This window comes from Mixophyes fleayi, chromosome 2, assembly GCF_038048845.1.
Source record: "Mixophyes fleayi isolate aMixFle1 chromosome 2, aMixFle1.hap1, whole genome shotgun sequence".
NCBI classification, from domain to species: Eukaryota; Metazoa; Chordata; class Amphibia; order Anura; family Limnodynastidae; genus Mixophyes; species Mixophyes fleayi.
Genome location: NC_134403.1, coordinates 193713930 through 193740749, shown reverse-complemented (window position 1 = coordinate 193740749; position 26820 = coordinate 193713930). Strand labels below are relative to the sequence as shown.

Sequence of the window (26820 nt, the reverse complement as noted above, 5' to 3'; positions counted from 1 at the left end):
GTCTGGAAATGTAGACAGGAACACTGCACTTAGGAGTGCAGACAGGATTACTGCACTTGTAATGCAGTCAGGAACACTGCACTTGTAATGCAGTCAGGAACACTGCACTTGGAGTGCAGACAGGATTACTGCACTTGTAATGCAGTCAGGAACACTGGAGCCAAGAACTATCCTCTGGAGAGAAGTGTGTTGTTCTGGCAATGAACAGATCACAGCAGCAGGTTTAAATAGGATGTCCCAAACAACTATTGGCCGATCAGTTCATGTGATCACAGCTTCTGAATCTGGTTGGTTTGGACTGATCACCTGACTGCATCCAAGATGGCCGCGCCCATGCAGCAGGACAGACAGTATGTGTTTGTTTACAAATGAAGGTGTGGAGAACGGGAATGCTGCAGATGACCAGAAGGGACCCAGGTAGCCGTGATATGACAGCGGCGGATGACGTAAGTGCGGCTAAGATCCCGATTTGTGACACAGTCACACGGTGCTACCGCTGATTGGCCAAAGGGCACTACCCTCTTCGAAGGACCTTGGCTCTTGGTTCATTAAACAGAACTCCTTGGAATGCTCTGTACGGGGAGGACACTGCGAGCCCAGACGGGGGACAGGTAAACTGAAGCCAGATTTAGCACCGGCCAATCGTAAAGGAGTCGTCCTGGGACCAGTGGTTAGTGCCTCAGGGCCACACTGTTTGGTAAGTTTTGACACACTTGGGGTCACCTCACCATCTTTGCCTTCTCCACCACCGAGTATAAAAGCTAAGCCAATTATAATCCAATTAATAAATCACAACGTTAATTAGTTAAATTTAACAGTTGTCCGCGTCTTTATTCATGAAGGTATGTTGTATGGTTTAAATATGTCACAAAGGGTAAGGTAACAGAGGTTAGGACTCTTCAATCTGCAGTTTATTATTACTTTGGAGTGCTGACTGCAACAGGCTGCTGGAGGATACATGCTACCATCTACCGAGTATTTTGTGAACGCTTTGTGGTGTTGTACTGTCGTAATAAAGCCTTATTTTGGATATATTCTGCTCTACCCGAGTGAGTTGAATCCCATAGAGGGTAACTGCCATCCCAGCTAAGTATGGTATCCTCACACTTACATTCCCATCATTTTTCATACCGCCACCCTAAATTTCTACACTGCCACTTTTAAAGGTCCGCTTCGAACACTGATGCAAGTGTTTGTTACATAGCCAGCAGCTAAAAAGTTACTAGATGTATATATCTAATACTTGTTTATTTGTTCCATAGATATCATTTAATGACTAGTCAAACTTCCAGGTGTTGGATTTCACTTAGTAGTCTAATGCTTTTTTTGTTAGCTTTGTAGCTTTTACTTATGGATATCTCCAGCCTCATCCCTCCTGCTCTGCTCCCAGATAAGTACACTATTCTTTTTCCTATCTCCTCCAAACATGATAGAATTCTTGCTCCCACAAGATTGTCAGATTCACCATCAGCACCTCTAGCAGTGACTAATTTTGTTTGGACTAACCATAATACATAATTTATGTACCAAGTACCTCATTCTGTTGTAATTAAAATACTACCCCATAGGTCCTGTTGTCCTTCGTACCATTTTTCACTCCTCTGTTTTCCAGAGTACCAAACATGATTTCCAGCATCCATGGCAACTGCATTTACAGGACAGCAAGAAGGACCACCAGAAACTCAACCTGACTGGAACTACATGTACTTTTATTATTATTATTATTATTATTATTATTATTATTATTATTATTATTATCATTATTATCATTTCACACATGCTGTCTAGTTTGTGGTTTAGAATTAGCACAATTTGTTTACTGTCTTTTTTCATAGGCGTAATATTGCCTTTGTTAATTATTTATTGTATCCTATTGTTCTTTAGAGTTCATTTATCTCCATTGATTTCATAAATGTCTGTTACTTAATATTTCTCAATTCACATAGGAAATCATATCAATTCCCTCTGGATCGATTAAGATGATTTCACTGTTTCACAGCCGGCAGCAAATATCAGAAATATGAGTATACAAAAAATATCAGAAATGGAAACAGACATTCTAAATAAAGGAATGTATTATCACAGTGCCAGAATTAATCCTCCTTCCTCTAAACATCATTGTAATTCTAGTGAATAATTGTGTATGTGAAGCACCATGCTTCTTATGCTCTCAAAACCTAATTACACAGACATTTAAAGACTCCAAACGCCCAGCATTAGTAAGTGATGTGATAAAATAAAGAGGCAAGGAGATAAGATGGAATGACTCTCCTGTCTGCCTGCAGCCTGCCTAAAGGTGGCGTAGAATCACAGCAAACACATGGACTGTGTTTTTTTACTGAAGCAGTGTCTTTGATCTTACTGCTGCTCCTAGCTTTTGGTGTGTTGTCCATAGGCCACTTGGTGCATGAATATACTAAATTAATCTTATGGCTGAGCAATTGAAATCCTACTGAAGGATTATATTCTCTATATAGTCCTGATGAGCAGATAGGTTGCATATGATCTATTCTGTTTTTTTCTGTTAATCAGCAATTAGATTAATTTTCTACAAAGCTCTGAGAAAAACATTATTTCATGAGCATATACGACTCCTCACCTGAATTTTGATACCTTATATAATCTTTTTATGAATAGCTGGTTATAGTGTGAAATGTATATATTTAGAAAGAAACCAGAATTGAGTGCCATATTGCATTACATTGTTAAACCATGTAATTACCTTTGGTTTAGTGTACCTGAACATGGCAGATGTGAATACACTGTGCTGCTAACATATTTTTTTTTTTTTAAAGTTTTATTTATGCAAGGTCACATTGACAGCAAATAACGGTTGACACAATGGATACACATAATGAAGTGTACAGAAAAATCACACAGGATCCACGGCCCGCATAGAACATATTATCCAGAAAGTCAACTATATTAATAAAAATAGAAAATGAGTGGCCCAAGGTTTTCATACAAAAAGAGGAGGAGAAGAAAGAAAAGAGAAAGAAAAGGAGTAGAGAAAGGAGAAGGAGGGAGCAAAGGGAGGGGTGAAATGTGACTAGATCCATCGCGAACAGAAGGACAAGCACTAAGATGTGAGGTGGTGAAACTGAGTTATGTATAGGGTGAACACGCCTGAAAATAGGATAGCCAGGGATCCCATACCTTGGTGAAAGCTTTCGAGGAGTTGCGGATGATGCTAGTCATGTATTCCATTTGCTGAGTCTGCCAGATTCTGTTAAAAATGTACTGTAAGGAAGGAGGGGCTTTGAGTTGCCAATCTGCCGCTATTTGGCAGGTAGCTGCCGAGAGAATGTGCCTAATTAATTTATTCTGATGGCGGGTTGCCGAAGGGGCTCCCAAGGGAAGGAAAAATAATTTAGGCTTCAGGGGAATATCCACCTGAAGAATTGAATGAATCAAGCTTTTGATCTCAGTCCAGAAACCTGACAATTTTGGGCACGACCACCATATATGGAGAAATGTGCCCTCATGGGAGTACCCCCGCCAACACCGGTCAGACAAGTCAGGAAGTATTCTACGGAGACGCGAAGGTACATAGTACCAGCGATATAGCACCTTGTAGGTGTTTTCTTTTATTCTAACACAGATAGAACTTGAGGCAGCATTCTCATATATCTCAGACCATTCCTCCTCTAATAGCTCTTCACCAAGGTCTCGCTCCCAGGCCAGTTCATGGGGGTCTCTAAGATTCGAGGTGGAAGAAGAAAGTTCGTAATAAAGAGAGGAAATGAGACCTTTTGTTGAAGATTGACGTAAGCAGAGGGATTCAAAGGTAGTGAGAGGGCGGGAAGAGAGACAATCTTTGACAACACTATGGAAGTGACGTAATTGCAAAAACTGGTAAAAGTGCTTTGAGGGAATATGAAAGAGAGCTTGAATGTCGGAAAATTGAGGGATTGTCGTGGAGGAGGTTAGGCGATTGAGAAATCTGACTCCCCGCGCGTGCCACGGCTGAAATGAGCTAGGATGAAGTCCAGGGAGAAATTCCGGGGAGTTAAATAATGGAATTACCGGGGAGGGGTGAAGCGATAGGCCGAGCTTTTGAGACGATGAGTCCCAGATGGATAATGAATGTGATATAACTTGATGGAGTAGAAAACGTTTGGGGCGATGAGACCTTGGGAGCCATAGGAGAGAAGATAGTGAGAGCAGCCCCAAACCTTCAGCCTCGATTTTAGACCAGACTCTGGTTTCTGTTGGACCACACCAAAGAACACATTGAGCGAGTTGGGCGGAGAGATAGTATCTGCGAAAGTCAGGAATCCCAAGGCCCCCTCACCTCGGGGATCTCTGAAGAACCTTAAGTCGAACTCTGGGCCGCCTGCCCGACCAAACAAATCTAGAGACATGAAATTGGAGGAATTTAAAGACATAGGGTGGTATACGGATAGGGAGAGTCTGGAAATAATAAAGCAGTCTGGGGAGGATATTCATTTTGACGGCATTAATGCGGCCAATCCAAGAAATGTACAGTTGAGACCAAGCCATAAGATCTAACTTTATCTGATCAAGGAGGCGGGGGAAATTAGCCTGGAAAAGGTGCCGGTAGTGTTTAGTGATAGAAACTAGGGATGTGCACTGGCCACTTTTGGTGTCTCGTGTTTTGTGTTTTGGATTCAGATTTGCTTGAGGTTTTGGGTTCGGATTTGTTTCGCAAAACACTTGACGAAAGGTTTTGGTTCGGATTTAAGGTTTTGGATTCGGATTTTGTTTGAAAAAAACATAAAAAGTGTTAAAAACAAGTTTTTGGGTTTATTTTCATTCCTACGCTATTATTAACCCCAATAACATTCAATAACAATCATTTCCACTAATTCCCAGTCTATTCTGAACACCTCACACCTCACAATATTGTTTTTAGTCCAAAACGTTTCACCGAGGTAGCTTTCTGGACTGCATAGTGCAGTGGTCCCGGTACACAATTTGGTACTGGGGCCACAATACCTCCGCCTTCAAATGGTCTGAATTCCACTGCACAGCTGCCTGCTCCTACATCCTCTGCAGCATATACAGGGTGTAGTTCGAGCGTGTCAATACCTCTTGTTTTTGACGATGACAGGTCCTTTTCATTAATTTATGATTTGGCAGCAACAGTCAACGTTGTTTAATATCTGATACGCCTCTATCTGGACTGCATAGTGGAGTGGCCCCGGTACCCAATTTGGTACCGGGGCCACAATACCTCCTCCAACTTTCAAGTGTAGTGTTTATAATTTATAAAAACTACAGTAGTTCAAGCACGTCAATACCTCTTGTTTTAGACGACCATGGTACAGAGCATTCATCATTGAGATCCCATCAAGTATGTGAAAGACAGACAGGGTCGAAGTGTTATTTGTTGACTTTGTTAACCAAAAAATTGTCGCTGTTGCAAATATGTGTGCAATAAAGAGTGACTTTTTCTATTAAAGGCTCAAGCTTTCAAGTGTAGTGTTTCTAACTTATAAATACTACAGTAGTTCAAGCACGTCAAAACCTCTTGTTTTTGATTATGACAGGGCATTTTACTTTTGGTTTAATTTGTTGAATTTGTTTTAATTTTGTTTTACTTTGTGCTCATGGCAAACGACTGTTGAATGGTCACATAATGGCAATAAAAGAGTTGCAAGATGGAATTGTCCTTGGGCCCTCCCACCCACCCTTATATTGTTAAAATAGGACATGCACACTTTAACAAAGCAATCATTTCAGCGACAGGGCCTACCAAACTGTGCCTGAAATGATTGGTTTGTTTGGGCCCCCACACCAAAAAAGCTATTCATCTTTCCCTGTACAAAATAAACAGGCTCTACTGAGGCAAGATGTCGTCCTCATCCTCAACCTCTGATTCCTCTCCCCCTACAGTGTGTATTTCCTCCTCCTCACACATTATCAATTCGTCCCCGCTGGACTCCACAACCACAGGTCCCTCTGTACTATCTGGAGGGCAGTGCTGTACTTGATTGAGGAATTGATAATTCATTTTTATGAACATCATTTTTTCAACGTTCTGAGGAAGCAACCTCCTTCGCCGCTCACTGACCAGGTTCCCCACTGCACTAAAAACTCTTTCCGAGTACACACTGGAGGGGGGATAACTCAGGTAAAATAGAGCCAGTTTTGGCTTCCAAACTGGCTTTTTTTCCTGCCAGTAACAATATGGACTGTCTGACATGTCTATTTGGATGGTGTCAGCAAAATAATCCTCCACCATTTTTTCTGAATCAGTGAACTTTGTAATAGCAGTACCACTGGACTTATACTGCTGAATCAGTGAACTTTGTAATATAGCAGTACCACTGGACTTATATTGCTGAATCAGTGAACTTTGTAATATAGCAGTACCACTGGACTTATACTGCTGAATCAGTGAACTTTGTAATATAACAGTACCACTGGACTTATACTGCTGAATCAGTGAACTTTGTAATATAGCAGTACCACTGGACTTATACTGCAGAATCAGTGAACTTTGTAATATAGCAGTGCCAATGGACTTATACTGCAGGATTGTTTTGGGATATTTTTTTTTTTTTAGAATTACTTTTTTGTAATTTTTTTTATAACTTTTTTTGAAATTTTTTATAATTTGGGAATAATGGGGAACTAACAATGCCCTTAGAAGGACAGAGCACAGGACACAGCACCACTGGACTGAACAGGACACAGCACAGGACCCAGCAGCACCACTGAACTCAGACGGACAGAGCACAGGACACAGCACCACTGGACTGAACAGGACACAGCACAGTACCCAGCAGCACCACTGAACTCAGAAGGACAGAGCACAGGACACAGCACCACTGGACTGAGCAGAACACAGCACAGCACAGCACAGCACAGAACTGAACAGCACAGCACAGCACGAGATATAGCAGGACAGAGGACCACCTAACACAACCTCCCTCTACCTTGATCAATGCCCGAGTGAAGATGGCAGCGACTAGCGGGGAATTTATAGGATCCGAGTATCGCGAGATCCGACAGCGGGATTATGATCCGCAACGTTCGGGTGGGCTCGGATTTCAGAAATCCGAGTGCGCTCATCTCTAATAGAAACCCCCAAATATTTGATTTTTTGGAGTCCCTAGTGGAATGGGAAGAAACGATCCAGAAGTTTCTTGTCTGCATCAGAAACGTTAAAATCCAAAACCTCTGTCTTGTCCGGGTTGATCTTATAACCCGAGAAGCAGCCATAAAGGTCTAGCTCATCCAAGAGAGGGGGTACCGAGGTGTTGGGGTGGGTAATGGATAACATAACATCATCTGCATATAGCGCAATCTTGTGTGTAGAGGGGCCTACCCGTATACCCGTTATCTCGTGATTATCTCGAATCCTAGCGGCCAGTGGCTCAATTACAAGAGCGAATATAAGTGAAGAAAGGGGACAGCATTGACGAGTGCCATTCAGAATTGGGAAAGGCGTCGAGGTCAGGCTGTTAGCCCAAACAGTGGCCGACGGGGAACGGTAGAGGGCTAAGATACCTGTTAAAAATCTGTCGGTGAACTCCATCTCTCGAAGCACCCCCTCCATAAACGACCAGGAGATGCTGCTAGCATATTTTAACACATGATGCTGGCTATTTTTGGGCGTGGAATTTATTGTGAAATTAGTGTTTATAAAGAAGTCCCCGCAAATAAGTGATGGGCTGCACAGTGATCTCGGTCCTTCTTAGACAATTGCTGACTAAACAGAAGAGTGGTGAAGTAAAGGCAGAGGTCAGGACTGGCAGCACTGGTTCATATCAGTATACAAGTCAGAGTTCAAGGCAGGCAGCACAGATTAATTAATGGGTAAAAGCCATGGTCATAGTAACAAGCAAGAAAAGAAAATCAGGGGGTAAATGTATGAACCTCCAATTTCTGCATGTTGCCGGAAATCGGCGACTTTCAGAATTTGGAGGCTCATACATTTACCCCCTGAGAACTTGTTGGGTGAGTACAGACTGAATAGCAAGGAGCTTTAACAGAACATACAAAACCTAACGGTCTGCTGAGCCACTCTGTCAGTCTCTACATTGGTTGCCTGTATTTCAACGAATCCAATATAAAATTCTTCTACTAACATACAAGGCTGTCAACAAAATTGCACCTACATACATCTCACTTGTCTCAAAAAATCTCTCAACTCTACACTTTCGTTCTGCGTCTCTCTTCCACTCTCATCACATCCTCCCACTGAATACTTTTTACCTTTGCATTCTAGCTGGTCCAATGTGCAATATGATGTAGCACATGCCCCTGTGTTTCAAACTACCATTATCCCATAGATTGTAAGCTTGCAAGCAGGGCCCTCTTACCTCTCTGTCTGTATGTATTACCCAGTATTGACTTGTAAATGTTTGTTCCGAATTGTAAAGCGCTACGGAATTTGCTGGCGCCAGTTTAAAGGGCTGAACAGCTTTGAATAGATGCTAGAGTGACATCACAAACATGTAGCAGAACAAGCTCTGTCATATCACTAGGCGTTCCTCAAGGGTACTATATATAAAGCTGTGCTCTCAACCAGTTGCATGGAAAATGCAAACCGACCCAGAATAGAGTACCTGAGACATTGTGATCTATAAGACAAGTTGCTTCAATTTAGATTTTATGAAGCATACTCTATGAATATATATTTCCTTATTATATAACTAGCACGTCAACACATGTGTTTTTATGACCCTAAATTACACCAACTCAAAAAGGGAAATTAAATACTTTTGAAACCGAAACACTAGCATGTTTCCAGCAACATGTGATAAAATGATTTATCATACGTTGAGTTTCTCCCAAGACATTCTCAAGATCAATATTTCTATGATGCCAGGAAGGGATATTTGTATATGCAAAAATTCTAAACTAATATCATTCGGTAATTTAAAATGTACATTAAAAACCAGGAAAATAAATTAGCCTCACTAATGCCATGCCTAATCTCCCGAAATGTTCAATTAACTTAACTAGGTTAAAGGCACAAAGTTAATATCCAAGGGAGGCGATTGAAGACAAGTGTGCTAGCAACACAACAAATACCTTACTTTAGTCTTTGGAGCAATTATACATATTTAAGTGATATACATGACCACACATCTTAGTTTAAATTGATCACTGTTCTCTTTGATTTGATTTTATACAATTCCTATTTACTATACATATATACCCATCAAAACCCCTTACTAACATTCTCCCATGGACACATGTGGACAATTATCTACAGCCACTAAAGGTAATTCACAAAACTGCAACATGTGCACCATCTACAGTAATTTAGCCATGTGTCTTTTAGAGGGTATTTGCTGTTTAGCAGAGATCTGCAGAACATCTTTCTCCCCACAAAACAACTTGATTTTTCCACATCCTCACAGATGGAAAGCCTATTTGTCCCTTCCAGGAGCAATTTATAGAGAAAAGGCACATTTCAATCAATGTAATAAAAGCAAACACACACAACTGACACGTAATAAAGACAATTCCAATATCCTGATGATTAATTTCAAATATAAATTAAGCTCATGTGAGCAGTAATTTTACAGAAAGTCACAATGAATGAAGGATGTGGTCCTAAAGTGGTAGCAGGATGGACTTTAACGTGATTTTTTTCACTCTTTCCAATATGTGCATTTCCAGTCGGACCTGCATCTAAGCGGACATCAATTTTGATTGATCTTCCAGGGCAATTTTCAGATTCATACAGTGTGCTCTTATAAATGCTCCACACTGCCAAATGTTGAATTTTTGGATTTACTTTTATTTTCTGCATCCAAGTTACGGCTGTGTCTATCAAAATGGCTAGCAATCTGCTGTGCGAGTCTGAAAACTTGATTGTATTTGTGGCACAATTGTAGCCCTGTTTTGGGGTCAGTATACTTTGAGAGTAGTTCTTGTTATCTTTATTGTCCACAATATTTCGAGCTTATCAAGCTCATGGAAGAGTGATGTAGGTACCACATCATCAGGCTAGGGAAATTTTCTGTTACAGCCCTAAGAATAAATGTAATGGAGTTCACAAAAAGACTCTATGAGGCTTAAAAGTGTTGACCCACCAATTTATTTGGGGTGCATAGGAGGATAAACTACCTACAATCAATAAGAATTCCATCTATAGATCTCCCTTAATAAGGGCTAAAACATTATTCTGCTACTATTTTGATGAAGGCAATACTTTGGTCATCAGATCCTATTAGAGATTATAAAAGCATCAAAAATAAATTAATTCCTCACTTTTTATTACTCAAGTCAAACATAATAAGACTTACCAACATATTACCCTGATCCCTCTCTACAGCCAATGAATAATAATCCTGACCCACATACCAATTGGAACAAGGTTCTGTGATCAGGGACTTTTTGAAACAGACGCTTTGTTTGGTACAAGCCTAACAATGAACAGGACAGTGACCCTATAAAGCATAATGTTGCGAGCATAATGTTATAGGGATTCTTCTCTGTTTCAGGGGCTGAAAAAATTGTGAAATTAGGAGGCAAAATGGATTGATCACGATATAGACAAAGCTTGAAGGAAACATGTGACAGTCTGTAACAGATTTAGGACTTGGGGAATATATATATATGCCATCAGGACACTAACCTAAAGCATACAGCAAATGCCAACTTGGAGTAGCGTAAATACAAAACACAATGGGGCCTTTTTGGAGCTTGTTAATTTGGCCCAAGTTGTAGTCCCCATGGAATATTATGGTGATTGGGGTTTAATGTGATACTTAGCCTAAGGCAGGAGATACCTATGATATCTCCTGCATTAGCCTTTTGTTATATAGGTGTGTTATAAATAAGGTGTTTAAAATGCCTAAACCATGCGTAAAAAGCCATTTCACAGGGGTTATGGCTTAATAAATAGACCCCAATGTCCTGGAGTAGTCCAGACCTCAATCCCATTGAAAATCTGTGGAATGGCAAAGGGGTTCAATACACTGTAAAGTGTGGTTGAATTTGAATTCACGCTTAAAAATAAATTAAAAAATTACCTCACTGAGTCTACTATTTCTGGTACATGAATAGTGCCGCATTTTATACTCCTTTTTTTAAATGTATACTTCACCCAAATAAATCGCTAAGATAGTCAGGTCTATAAGTGAATATTTTTCAATAATGCTGATTTTCTGATCTAAACAGTGATAGATGATCCCCTATCATTTCAATAAAGTTTTGCTGGGACAACTGAGTGATACTCAACGAAACCCGGTGACCCATTGTGGAATTAGTGGCGCTATATAAATAAATGGTAATAATAATAATAATAATGTATAGAGCAAAGCCCTATCACTGTCAAAAACACTAGCCATAGGACTTTTTACCCTATAATAAATAGGCCCTAGTGTCCCCTTACATTACTAATTTATCTGCACTCACATAAGGCAAAGATACACACAATTCCCCTTACCCTGATTTACCAGTCACATTTACATAACCTATTAAACCCATAAGAGTCATTTGCCCTCTTATCCTTTTTATCAAATCTCCCTTCCTCTCCTTATTTACACAGTTTATTTTTAACTATCAGATCATTTTAGTTAGCTCAGACAGCCCAATGCAATCATTTTGTGAGGATCCTTGGACGCTTAAAACTTGGTGATGTACGGATAGGTTGGGCTGTAGTTGGCATCAAGGAAGCAATTAGAGATTGCATTTCCTGTCCAGTGGGACTACACACAAGAACAGTCTGCCACTGTCTTCCCCAATCACCACTATAATTCAACACAGCCAAACTGTTTGCATATGACACAGGCGGTACTGTGTATGAGCCAATCGGTACAGATGTGGCGGCCATTACGGGGAAACCTTTTGTGGATAAACACTGCCACGTGCAAAGACATGATCTCATTACGATGTGTATAGGAGCATTCGCTCCGTCACAAAGGACCACATGCTAATTGTACTAGGGCTGAATCTGATATGTGGGAGCAGTGAATTATAGCATTTGAGGAAAAAATTGTATTATATAATGGTGATATGATTTTATATCTGGCTGATTCCTCATCACCCCTCCACAGACTTTTAGAAATTACAACCAAAGTCAGGCCAATATTTTGGAATAAGTGTTAACTGGGAAAAATCAATTCTTCTCATTGATGTGGGCTATGCCCTACAATATCCGACCACATGCCAATCCAAAAGGGCAAAACAACAACATATTTAGAAATCCAAAGTTCCTATGAACCTTGTATGTTTCTGAAAATATTGATCCATTATTTCAATATATCTGTAAGGTCTACAAAATTATTGTTGCTATGGTATTTGGCCAAATGAGTTAAAATGATAATATTTCCTAAAGTATTCCACCAGTCACCTCTCTATTTGCCTCAAAACATCTTTTGCAAAATTACGTCTCTAATTCATCATTATCTATTTATATAGCGCCACTAATTCCGCAGAGCTTTACAGGGGACTCACTCACATCAGTCCCTGCCCCATTGGAGCTTACAGTCTAAATTTCCTAACATGCACAAGTATGTTTTTGGACTGTGGGAAGAAACCCACACAAACACAGGGAGAACATACAAACTCAACACAGATAAGGCCATGGTCGGAAATAAACCTCATGACCCCAGTGCTGTGAGGCAGAAGTGCTAACCACTAAGCCACTGTGCTAATTCTACATTTTGGCTGGGGAAATGGTTGGGAAAGTTTGAAACAAGTCATTTTGCAAGCTGTCATTAGTACAATATATCAGTATAGTTGAACCAAATTTCTTAATGGTTCCAGTTTAGTGGAGGCCAAAATTAAGACATGCTGGACTACTTCTCTGATGGGTGCAGTCGGCAAGAGACTTTAATTGGACTTATTTTCTACCAATTTTATTTTTTTAAATATTGTGAATTATACATTTTAGCTTTTTTTTTATCTGGAAGGTTTTCACATCTTTTTTGCTAGACCATATTTTACATTTTGGTGATCTGCCACCGAGAATAACTCTTTTTATCCTTTATACAACATAAGTACATTTCATATTGTTTGTGCAGAACAGATAAGACTTTCTTTCTCTAGCTTACTAGTATTTATGTTGTTTTATTTTCTTGGAATTATATAAGCAAATATTTATAAAAAAAATGTTTAAAAATACACTTTTTTATGATTCCTAGTTGTTTTCACTCTTTTAGTGCAACATCAAATATTTACACCAAAATGCAATCGCCTACTTCTCCAGGTGAACATGTTAGTTTTAAAAGTGTATTTTTTTCCAGATGATATTCTACATTCTCAGGAAGGTACTACATATGCATGTGCAGAGTTTTTAAATAATGGAAGCAATAGATGTGAGCTAAGAAGACACATTTTGGAGGCTGGGGTCAATTTGGGGAGACTGTAGTTGAATGCACCACGTACATTTTTGCACAGGTATATTACACTTGCACAGAATGAGTGTCTCAAACAAAATGCATGCTGTGGTTTTCATCGGATTTAAGGCTTCTCCCTATTTAACTAAGCCTTTGGTGGTGAAGAATATGACCGGTATCGCCGCTTGTAGCCTTCACTGGGGGTGCAGGGCTGCAAGTCCTTGTATCGCTATTGCCATCATGATGGAGTTACTAGACTATCTAGATTTGAAAAAATGCTTTACTATTGAATTAAAGCATTTTCTCTTCAGTAAAACTATTGTTACTTTTATTCTATATTTAATTTTTTTCTTAAAACTTTATTATTTTGATTTTGGCAAAGGTGGACAGGCTTCCAGTTCCACTGTGCATGTGTGAACAGGCAATTCCAGGTCATGCATGTACAGAGAGACCGTGCACTGGCTGTCAAAGTGATAAGAGTCCTATTAATGCTGCCAATATTGCTGGAGAGCTAAGCATCGCTCAGCTGGCCTGGTGACCTTTTATTGTTAAATTAGATGACAGAAGATTTACTATTGCTGCTATAAACAGTGATAGAAAATCTTCCATAGCACCCAATATTGATATCTAGACCCCTAAGGGTGGGAAATAGTTACTTGTTTTATGTATGTTTAACCACTTTTATTATAATTTGCATTATTTTTATTAGTTTTATAGATTTCAGGGATCTCAACTTTTATATGGCTCCACACAGTGAAGGCAGAATTTGGCAGATCTTACCCAGGGCCACCTTAACAACATTATGGGCCCCCGGGCAAAGCAGTGCACCGGGGCCCTAGATATAGATATAGATATAGATATATAGATGTATACAGATACAGATATAGATATATAGAGATAGAGATAGATAGATGTACTTGCTCAGTGACCCTTGTAGGTTTTTTTTGCAGGTTTTTTTCTTTTGAAGGATTACTTATTCTCATTAAGAGCCGTGCCTATGGGGCCCCCTTGCCCGTGGGGCCCCCGGGCAGCTGCCCATCGTGCCCAATGGAAAAGATTGCCCTGATCTTATCTTCTCACTAACTTTAATAAATCTGGTGCTATGTGAAACTAATAGCAGCTTGCATGCAGGCTGCTGCTTGATCCAAGTAACACCTGATCTGACAGTTTTAGTAGAGGAGATCTGATATTAACTCCCTCTTAATGCAATTGGGGCCCCCACTACACAAGGAATATTGCTTACGTCAGTACCTGCCCCTTCTCAGGACCTGTTGACTGTCAGCCCAAATCCAATGGCACTGTGGCATGGCCTTAAAGGCAGAGCAACCAGCTTGCACCAAATTTACTGTGGCTAGTGAGCAAGTGGTTAAGGTGCGTGTCAAATGGATTGGCGTACAAGTTTTCTTATATTACTAATTTTGTATATGCCTGTGTCCTCAGCTTTAAGGAAGATAGGGAAGGGACAAATTGTAGTCAACTCAGAGGCGGAACTAGCGAGCTGTGTGCCCTGGTGCAGGGAAGTGGGGAGGAGGGAACCTTTGCTATTCCCCCGTGCAGCAGAACCATTCTCTCCATGGGCCGTGGTACACTGCACATGATGCACCCATGGTAGTTCTGCCACAGACCCAACTAGATAATCAATGCTCACAGCAGCACAACATTTTTCATAAGACAAAAACTGCAGGCGTGAAAACAAATGATAGAGAGTACCCTGCTCATGAAAGGTCAAAATCTATTTGGAAAAAGCTGAGACAAGAGGTGCATAGATTATATTGTGGACAAGACTGCATGTGACAATGCAGCATCATGATGCGGGGAAGGATTGAAAGCAAGCAGTAAACCACACAGTGAGAGACGGAAGAATCAGTAAAAAGTAGGAATGTGAGGATCTTGTGAAACTGATGCAGAAAAATTGAGGTAAAACGCACCTCTGTATAATGTTCATACAACCAACCTGTTCCTTACCATATTACTCAGAAATAGATTACCGAATTAATTTGCTTTAAAGGTTCAGCTTAACAGTCATAGAGGAGAATTCAACTGACTGCGTTATTCGTGAGAGCAACGTGGCCTTCGCACTATTACTGTTAGTATGGTAATTTTAACACGGATTACTGTTCGCGGATCACAGAGCTGCGGGCAAAAATCAGCATTGAAATTACCGTACTAACGGTAGTAATGTGCACTAGTACCGTAGGAACGGTAATAGTGAGTGGGCCGTGCTACTCTCACATATAACGTTGTCAATTGAATTCCCCCCATAAGATTATATCTCTAGCTGTCTCTTTACTTACCATGCAGAGGAGAACTGGGCGGAGCCTGTGACATATATGAAACCAGTGGATCCTGTATATCATATCGTGTGATCATCTGAGAGGAACACAGAAGGGAGAAATGATTTTGCATTATTGTTCCATCAGTTTTTTTATTTGTGTCTTGTATTACTAAAGGTAATCTCATACACTGGCACATAAATATTCAGTTGCAGAAAGGGTCTGACTAAAAAGCTGCTTATCACCTGTGTTCAAAGAAGTTGTTTTTTAATATATATTCTTTATTTTCCATTTATCATACAAAGGTTAAAAAACAAGAAGATAACATCAGGCATTGTATTTCCAAGTTTAATTCTCTGATCAGCTGCCGTTACAAAGGAAACAGCGGAAGTGCTCACTTAGGTTATTAGTGACTCAGAGTTTACAGACAATAAGGGACGATTACAGTCAGTAATAAATGCACTTTTATTTTCCAGCCTAAAATGAAACAAATGTACAGAAAATAAGTGTTGAATGGTACTGTAATCACCAGTATTATCAACTGAACAGCTGACAGGAGCACATATACTTCACATACTACTACATTTTATTATTTATTTATTATTATGTACATAAAGAATATTATATATATAAATACAAACATTCATTAGAAATCAGTGAGTCTTTTTTAATGTGCAAAAGATAACATGATACACAGGGGCAGATTGAGTTGACCACGTTACTCTCAAGAGTGCGCATTACTACAGTTTCTACGGTAATAGTGCGCATAACTACCGTTACTACGGTAATAGTGCGCATAACTACCGTTACTACGGTAATAATGCGCATAACTACTGTTACTACGGTAATAGTGCGCATAACTACAGTTTCTACGGTAATAGTGCGCATAACTACCGTTACTACGGTAATAGTGCGCATAACTACCGTTACTATGGTAATAATGCGCATAACTACTGTTACTACGGTAATAGTGTGCATTATTACAGTTACTACGGTAATTTCAACACCGATTTTTGCTCACGGCTCGAAATCCTGGGTTGCAATTATCGTAATAATGGTAATAGTGTGCAGGCATTGTTACTCTACAGAGTAACGTGGTCAATTGAATCTGCCCCACAGAATGCAACAACAAAATGTAAGATATCAAAATCTATACACTTTTACTATTTGAGAAAGAAAGAAAAGAACTAAAATAAAAAAAGAAGAAACACTAACAAACAAAACAACAACTCACATCCAATGCTTACTAATGAACATTTACCTTAAGATAATAACAGGACCAAAGGGGAGCGGTAGGGGGCGGAAGTTAGGGGAGGGAAAAGGGAAATCACATCAACACGTTAAAAAAGATTAAATAATGAAAGAAAAAACAGCGAGTGACTCATTAGTTTGAACATTTTGTTATGATGTTATGATATGGATCTTGGATCCTACAGAGTTCAATGCTAACATTCAGCATAAAATATAACACAAGTGAAATTTTACACTACATTGTATGCATATAAATAAATAAATAAATATATATATATATTATATAAATATATATATATATATATATATATATATATATATATGTATGTATATATTGTTGTTGTTAAAACGTGGTGAAGTAACCCTTGAAGTAATTGCAGGATTTCCTAGCCCATCCAATCAAGTTTTACATAATGTTTGTTTGTTTTATGTAATAAGCATTACATAGGCAAAATTGTCAAACTTGGAAAGAATAGATTTTTCTCATATTAATACTTCTAGTACAACCACAGACATTTATGAAATTGAAGAATATATATGGACCAATTTAAGAACCTCTGGTAGCTAATGCCAGCCTCGGACTGGCCTGCCGGGCAGCCGGGCTATTCACCGGTAGGCCCGGCGGGGTTGAAGCTCCGCCCCCTCCGCTGTAAGGGCGGAGCTTACGGGGAGCACATCATATGTCTTCAGATGTCGGCGGGACCACTTCCATCACAAACACACTACCGCGCAGGTATAGAGAGCCGTGTCTGGACTCTCTGCACCTGCGCGGCAGTGTGTTCTTCATTTCAGCAGGGGAGGAGTGTGCCGTCTTCCTGCTATCACGGCCGCCCAGAGGAGCAGGATGCCGGAGCTTTTAGGTAAGTGAGTACCCTCTCAAGCCAGCCAGCCTGTAATTTATTTTTTTTAACAGACATGTGTATGTACTCATACATCGTGCAGAGTAACAACTTTCTAAGTCAGCCCTGGCAGCAAAGTGTAATTGTCAGGAGCTACATAGCCAGAGAAACATTTATTCTCATAGTGCTGAGTGCTCCAGGGGATTTTCCATCCTTTGCAATTAAAAATAAATAGGGATTACTGCTGGATATATATATATATATATATATATATATATATATATATATATATATATATATATATTATAACCCATGACCATTGCAGCACTGTAATTAAGTAAAAGAACGGTCATCAATAAAATGTAAGGAAACATGTAAAGACTTAATATTGTTTTGTCTTTTGTGATTTGCTGACAGTGAAGGAAAAAGTAACTGTTGAAGTCAACATTATATGACTTGACCATCAGCATTTCCCTTTAAACAGGGAACATTCACAAGTCTTAAAAAAGATCTTTACATTAACTCAAAACCCGTCGGCCACCAACTAGCAGAATGACACTGGTTCTGTGGCCAGGACCCCACTGTATCTCAGATACTTACACCAATGGTGCCTTTAATGCTCAATCTCTTTCAGAGAAAGATTGAGTGTTACATAGGCACAGATAGGGAGAGCAGTTGACAAATGGCGAGAGTCCCAGGCATGTGACCTTTGCTGTTACACCAGATTGGTGGGTTGGGAGTTGCCATATAATTGTTCTTGGCTCACTAATGTACTAAAGGAGCATTAGGTTTCAGAGGCAATGTGGCATCACACCTGCAGAGAAGTAGTGCAATTGTACAATATGGTTTTATGTTTCACTCTCTCTCCGCTATTTCCTGGATACTTGCAAATTCTGGATGTGTTTTACTTTTTGACGGTGGTAATTTTCTTGCTACTGCAGACCACAAATATATGTATGTCATCTCTATGGTTTTATAGCATTACATTTTGTCTATTTCTTATATTTTAATGGGACATTATACAGAATAATACTTACTCTAAATCAATGTGTTTTGTAGAGCTTTGTTAAAATGTTTATGCGTAAAGTAGACCTGGCACCTAAACACAGTGGAAGCATCCATTTTATGGGCTAAACCATTTTGCAGCCAATATATTAGTAGGCACTGCCTAACTAATGTATTCATGAGGTTGGACTTCTATCCATGGCTTTTCTGGCGTCTTTAAAGAGCACATAAAAGGTGACAAGCCCAGTTGCTGCTATTATTATTAGCAAGCACAAGGAACATTACACAAAAGGGGGGAGGGTGGCAGGTGCATTCTGCTATGGAATGTGATGAGGTTTTGGTCAGTTACATCTCTAGTCCAACAAGCCACAGCTAACCAATGTCACATTCCATGGTGTGGAATCTGCATCACACACACATACAATATTCTTCTGTGACTCATTGCTCAAACTGTAGCAATAAGTCTCATTTCCGTGTTGGTGGATAGACACTGTCCATTTGATTCCGTAGATGACATTTTCTTTGACTTGGCTGTACTGTAGACCACAACTCCTTGACTGGCCACACCCACTCTTACAGTTGGCCACACTCCAATGTAGTGGGCCCCTATCACTGCATTCCCCTGGTGGGCCCTTCATGCCCCAGACCGACACTAGCTAATGCCATCTAAAGATGAAGTTAGCTGTTAAAACCAATGGGAGAGCATTGCAGGAGAGGGATTGTCTGATCCCTCCCTGGCAGGCTTTGTACTCCCTCCATCACAAATTCAGCCAGGCCATTAATAACCTGCTAGTAAAGTGATCCTATGAAAGCTACTGTTGAGTGAATCAATTGTAATAAATTTTCAAGCTAATTAATTTCTTATTATTGCAATAAGAAGTGAAAATGAACGTGAGTAATTTTCGATTGGTCATAAATAGACCCCATAATCTGTGCCTTAGCATAGATATACCACATATTCAGGGGCGGACTGGGCTGGGGGGCAGGGGGGCACATGCCCCCCGAGCCGAACAAAAATAGATCTTGGGCCACCTGGTCCCAATAGTCTGTACTTGGTGGCTGGCCCCTGCGCCGGGACCAACCACCTTCTCCGATTGGCCGCGGATCCTAATGATCCATCCCCCCTCCCTCCCTTCCACTATGTGTGTGTGCGCCTCTATTTGTGTCACATGGGGCGCGCACTATGTGACAGGTGCCATGATGTGTGTGTGTGCCAGTATGCTAAATTAATGTGTGTGTGTGTCAGTATGCTAAATTAATGTCTGTGTATGTGGGGGCCAGTATATGAATGTACTGTGTGTGTGTGTGTGTGTGGGGGGGGGGGGCAGTATATGAATGTATTGTGTGGGCAGTATATGAATGTATTGTGGGGGGGCTGTATATGAATGTATTGTGTGTGTGTGTGTGTGTGTGGGGGGGGGCAGTATATGAATGTATTGTGTCTGTGTGTGTGTGGGGGGGGGGCCAGTATAGGAGTGTAGTGTGTGTGTGAGGGGGCCAGTATAGGAGTGTAGTGTGTGTGTGAGAGGGGGGGCCGGTATAGGAGTGTAGTGTATGTGTGTGAAGGGCCAGTATATGAGTGTAGTGTGTGTGAGGAAGGGGTGTCTTGATATAATGTGGGAGGTAGGCAATTAATTTAATCGAGGAGTGCAGGTGGGGGCTAATTATTGGGGTTCCATTTTATTTGTGGGGTGATGGTGGGGCTATTTAATTTAATAGTAGGTCCTATGAATTTAAGATGGAGCAATTGGACCTTTAATTTAATGCTGGGGTGGTGAGCTATTAATTGATTGTGGGGCTATTTGGGGAGAATGAGGTATATTTATTAAATGTGATTATGAATTATTTAATGTTGTTGTGGGAAATGGTTATATTTGTTTAACGTAAATGCTATTTAAATTATTGATGGGGCTGTTTGGAGGGAGGGAAATAGGTCTATTTATTAAATGTGTATGCTATTAATTTAATGTTGGGGCTAGTTGGAGGGAAACAGATCTATTTATGAAATGTGAATACTATTATTTTGATGTTGGGGCTGGAGGAAGGCCTAATTATAAAACATGGGTGCTATATTGATTTAACATCGGGGCTGGTTTGAGTTTTCTAAATTACATGTACCCATTTTTTTTCCAAAATAGGGCCCCCAACATTCCAGGATCCAGACAAGCAGAAACTGATCTAAAGACACCAGCAACCACATTTGGTGAAAGTGACAAGAACAGGTAGGATAGAGCAAGACAGGATGCCAACTGTCCTGAATCTAGTGGGGCAGTCCCGAATTTGGGTGACTCTCACTTAGTCAGTATTGGGTCTGACTGGAAGGACAGTTGGGAGGTATGTCTTGCTTCACACTTAACCGTGAAGGCAAAGCTGCATGCACCTAACAGTAGTGCACACAGTATTGCCTGTGTATTTGTCTAAAATGAGAACCATGTTACATCATAGGGGCCCACCTGTCTAAAGAACCCCGGGCCCCCGAGAGCCTTAATCCAGCTCTGGGTCAGGGTGTCAGCTTGACACCTAGTGTTGGGCAGCACATCTGCCTCACAGCACTGGGGTCATGAGTTCAATTCCCAACCATGGCCCTATCTGTGTGGAGTTTGTATGTTCTCCCCGTGTTTGCGTGGGTTTCCTCCAGGTGCTCCGGTTTCCTCCCACACTTCAAAGACATACTAGTAGGTTATTTGGCTGCTATCAAAATTGACCCTAGTCTCTCTCTCTCTGTCTGTCTGTGTGTATGTTAGGGAATTTAGACTGTAAGCTCCAATGGGGAAGGGACTGTGAATGAGTTCTCTGTACAGCGCTGCGGAATTAGTGGCGCTATATAAATAAATGATGATGATGATGATGTTCTGCTACTTCTCCCAGTAGCACCCCTCATATTTGTTTTAGGTTAACCCTAAAACAAATAATAACCCTATTAGCATATACTGTGAAGCAAAAAACAACAACAGTGGGTATATTTACTAAACTGCGGGTTTGAAAAAATGAAGATGTTGCCTATAGCAACCTATCAAATTCTAGTTATCATTTATTTAGTACATTCTACAAAATGACAACTACAATCTGATTGGTTGCTAAAGCAACATCTCCAAAACCTGCAGTTTAGTAAATATGCCCCCAGGTTTTTAAAGCAAAAGGACTTCTTGCATTTTGATAAATCAGCCCCTATGTTCAGTACTGTAATAGAACATTATTAAATAACCTATTGCCATATGATTTATATCCATTATAATCAGCCAGGTATGTGTAAAAATAAATAAATAAAGTGTTGTAGGGAGAAGGAACATATAAAATAAAATGCAATATAAAGTGAGGTTTGTTTTTTGGTGCATTATTTGTTTTCATTATTTAAGATTTATCATTTATAATAAAGTATCTCTTGGTTAAGCAACACTAAAATAGCCTCTTTTTATATTGATAAATATATATTGTACCGAAAACCATCCTTTAAGGATGGCCGCTAAAGTCTGCCAACCAGCCCCTGCACATATGTGTCCTATATTCATGGACACAGTTGTAGGGCCCAGGAATAAAAGATGGTTCTGATTTTGACTTACACTTAGTGTTAGGATATACCTTTTAGGAGGCATATCTTTGCGCATACCATAGAAGTTTATGAGTTGATGATAATCTTAGCTTCATTTTTTGTGCCAGATTTATCTATATGCTAGATTTAAAGTTGCATATATTTTAGGATACATGTAACTCAAAATACAGCTGTAGAAACAGAAATGTACAGATTAATTTTTGCAAGTGCACAAAGTTGCACATGTGGGCTATCAATTCCAGTAATAAAAAAAATAAATACATAAATAAATAAATTATAATAAACTAGATATTTTAAAGACATTTAAAAGCTGCGATTCTGGTTAAACACCTCCCAATGCAAAAGCATGGGAAAGCTATCGCTGCCGGTAGCCATTTATTAGAATGGATGAAGTAAATTAGAGGCCTCTCATCGGCGAAAACTCCCATTGCAATAGAGCTTTTCATCCTTTGATAAATATGCCTTTCAATCAGGTCTAGGATTGGGGACATTTGTAAAAAGTGATATATCGCAAAAATAGTGCAGACAGATCTACTGAAAATCGACCAGTGTTTCTGTACGCTCAGCTTCCATAAATATACTGCATTCCACATTTCACTTATATTTCTTTACTCCATCACCTGTCATATTCCTGGTCCTGACTTTCAATATTCTCCCTCTTGTTTGTGGCAGTACAAGTATTGTAAGCCAGCCAACTAAAAAAATTAATATTTGTTGCCCCGTATGCTTTCGTCCTGCACGGAGTTTCACAAATGTTTATGACCAGTGCTTGATGTGTAGCTAAAAAAGAACTGGAGCTCAAAAACACATTTTATACGCTGAGTGGACATTAAAAATGATCTTCAAAATTGACAATAATTAATCCAAAAGAAGCTGTGTTACTGTCTGTTCTAGCACAACTTAGGCCCTCATTATGACAACATTGTGCTGATGGTTTCCTGCTGTGAATGCTCACATTAGAATCCCTATCAACTGCTTGCTTAATAGAACGACTGCATATTAATACAAGGCCACTGAAAGTGCTAGATATTAACTATATAGAACTTTAAGGTATGCAAACATAGGTAAGCCATTCCATGTCCTATACTCTCAATATAGTGTAGTAAAGTAAAAAACATAATTTCAAATGTGTAAAGACCATTTTATGGCTTTTTGTTTTCCTTCATCCCTTCCAGAAATAATGAATTACTGTAATAGCAGGCTCATCTACATACTTTAATTTTAAAGCTGTCTCTTGCAGTGTCTTAGGGCATGTACTCTTAAGCAGTATACACCTGTGGTGAGTTGCCCTCAACTGCGTTCACTGGATCTCATAACAGTGATCCTCTGATCGTCCCTTTTATAAATGTGACAATTTGCTGTCATCACATTACAGAAATATGGGAAGTGTCTGAAAATTAGGTGTTAAAAAATATTTGTGTGTGTGTGTCTATGAAGATGCCCTGGATACTTCACTTCAGTTTCACACTTTGTCTGAATAGCCATCATCTCTCAAAAACCTGGTACTGACCTGTTTCTTTTCCCGTGGCAGATGGCAATTTTCACACACATCAAAGTTTTCCATCCAGTCCTCATCATAGTCAGAGCTGCAACCACACCCCATTGTACCTGCAAAGTGCAAACACAAAGACCCTTAAACTAAAGGTGCTATAATCAGCAGCAGGACATAAGTTTCCTTATTTCATTGAACACCTCAGAAATAATTTGTCCATTTAAATCTTAATATGATACCCATCTCTTTGTTATTTGTACCTTTCCATTTTTCTGATGTTACCCCACAACAAGCGTGCACAAGAAATAGTTTTTCTGTATAACAATCTTTTCATTTTAATGTAATCACCTTCAGAGGTCACCCTTTACAATAAATGATTTGACCCCATGAAATACCTAGCTGATACAAATGCTCTGCTCTGAACTTCCCATGTAACTTACTCTTTTAGTAAGCTGTGTTGGATTATCAATTGATATTTGAAAAGACCCTTCTCGCCAGAAAATGTATTCAGCCTAGCTGAATATAACTGTGGTACCAATCCAGTTTAAAACATTTTCTTGGCATATATAAGTAATAAAATCATTGAAAAGAAACAATTTGTCAACATGACTTGATGTAGCTTTATTTTATAACAATTGCATCAGTCATTGTCCAACTAAAGTGAGTTTATTTGCAAAGAAAACCTGTTCCCCTTTATTAATGAAATGATTATTATAACACAATGACCATAATTGTGTACGGGCCATGTTATTTAGGCAAAAGATTTGTAAGTCGTCTGAAAAGCTTCCTGCCTCAGCCATCTTATGAAAAGTATCAGGGGAAGCTGTTACAGCGGTGGGCGCCATCTTATATAGTAAGTAGGTCATACTCACAGCTTAGTAGGCTAAAGCATGTCACAACACCTCGTTGTAAAAATATGCACATTTTCTTGTATTTATAAGGTATACACACACTTCAAGTACATGCTATAAAACACAGTTTATGATACACAGCTACAAACACCACAAGGCATTTCTACACATAGAAATATACATCATAGATGCTAGAATTGTTTTTCAAGCCTAGAAGACAATTTTGTGGCAAAAGAGAAAGTCTATCTATACAGATTCAGACTCAAAAGTGGAACATTTAAAAAGGAAAATGGAAGGCATGTATATGGAATTTAGGAAATATAATAAATATATATATATATATATATATATATATATATATATATATATATATATATATATATATTCACTTGTAAAGTATTGAGATAGGAAATACCACAATAATTAATTGTGGACATTAGACACAGAGCCTGGACTGTGAAAGTTTGAGCTGCAATACATGAAGCGAGAAATGTAGTTTCCAATTATTATCCTTCTCTAGAACAATGTCTGTGAGAGTAGGCAGCAGATCTTTACCTGTCAGTAGAACACTGTAATGTAGTTTTTGAAGTTAGGTTGTGATCATCATTGAACCTATAACTTATATTCCATTTGGGTATCTTCTGCTTTTTTTTCCTCCTTCTTTCTCTCTTTTTTTCAGTATGTCTTCCTGTGTCTACTTTCTTCTTTATTTTTCTGTACGCTTCAGTCAGTCACTAGCTGTTTTTGTTCAGGATCATTTTACCTTTCTTGCTATTGTTTTTGCCCCAGGTTTCAACCCCTTGATTGCTTTTTGCTTCTCTCTATTGCATTATCTTCTCTTCTCCTTGCTCTCTTTCTCAATTTGCATCTGTTTCTCTTTCTCTCATTGTTACCTGACTTCCTGCCCAAGTATAACTTCTAACACCCATGGTACAACCACAAACAAGCTGATCGTAGTGTAGCTGAAGTCATATCCGCAGTACAGAATCATGGCTAACATGCATATGCACATGTTTGATCATCTTTCAAGTGACACTGATCACTGGGCAGCACGGTGGCGTAGTGGCTAGCACATCTGCCTTGCAGCACTGGGGTCATGACCTTATCTGTGAGGAGTTTGTATGTTCTCCCCGTGTTTGCGTGGGTTTCCTCCGGGTGCTCCGGTTTCCTCCCACACTCCAAAAAACATACTGGTAGGTTAATTGGCTGCTAACAAATTGACCCTAGTCTGTGTCTGTCTGTGTGTGCGTCTCTGTGTGTGTGTGTGTGTGTGTGTGTGTGTGTTAGGGATTTTAGACTGTAAGCTCCAATGGGGCAGGGACTGATGTGAATGAGTTCTCTGTACAGCGCTGCGGAATTAGTGGCGCTATATAAATAAATGGTGATGATGATGATGATGATGATGAACTGTAGTCAAGATGCAGTAGCCTCCTGTCTGTCTGTGGAGGGGTGTAGTGACATACACTACCTCTGAAGATCCTCTTACCACTCAGATCTAACTCAGTCCTAATCATCCCAGACACAGTGGGAAGTTTATTAGACAGGTGCTCCTTCATATTAAGTGTTAGTAACATATGTCGTTTTCATGTGTGGAGTTATCAAAGAAATAGTAGTGTATTGCAAATAGTAAAATTACAGTTATCACAAAGGAAAGGGGAAACAAACCATATCTCTGATAAAATCAAGCATCAATTTTATTGCATCTTTTTCTCCTGCATAGCCAGAGCCAGGTTAATACTCCATAGGGCACTCGGCAAAATATTTTGGAGTTCCTCCTTCTTCAATTGGCTCATTTCACTTTATTTATCCTATACACACTTATCACTATACTCAAGTTACACCGATATCACACTCCTGATTCACACTGAGCACTATACACAGGGCCGGATTAAGGGTGGGCACAGGGGGCACGTGCCCCGGGCCCCCCTCTCTAAGAGGGCCCCCCCGCCGCCTGCCGTCCGCTGATCGGATCGGATCACCTGGTGATCCGATACTTCTCCTGCTGGTGCAGCAGCTGTGGGAGACCCGCTGAAGCATGCGCCCACGGAAAAAATCCTTGTCAGCGGGGCAGATGTACAGCAGCACCGCGGCTGCTGTACATACTAAAATGGGCGAAATGGAGCTGCTGCGCATGCCCATCTGCAGCAGCTCCTGACAGGCGAAGACAACTATGAAAGACCTGAAGAGTGGGCTGATCGTGGCTTCCTAGGTGAGTCACACTTTCCCTGGCCAATCTTAGTTGTAATAATAGTTCACTTAAATATATCATATACAATTTATTTTTTTAA

General features: G+C 39.8%; 1 protein-coding gene across 1 annotated transcript in view; it reads right to left on the bottom strand.

Moving 5' to 3' along the window:
* The window catches only part of LCK (LCK proto-oncogene, Src family tyrosine kinase), an 80779-nt gene extending 55329 nt beyond the window's left edge, over nt 1–25450 (bottom strand). The window contains exons 1-3 of the mRNA XM_075195218.1: nt 25088–25450; nt 23700–23797; nt 15566–15641 (exon numbers count right to left, since the gene is read on the bottom strand). Coding sequence (XP_075051319.1) covers nt 15566–15641; nt 23700–23792 — 169 coding nt within the window. The 5' untranslated portion in view covers nt 23793–23797; nt 25088–25450. The remainder of the gene's footprint in view (nt 1–15565; nt 15642–23699; nt 23798–25087) is intronic.
* Between the last annotated feature and the right edge of the window lie 1370 nt (nt 25451–26820).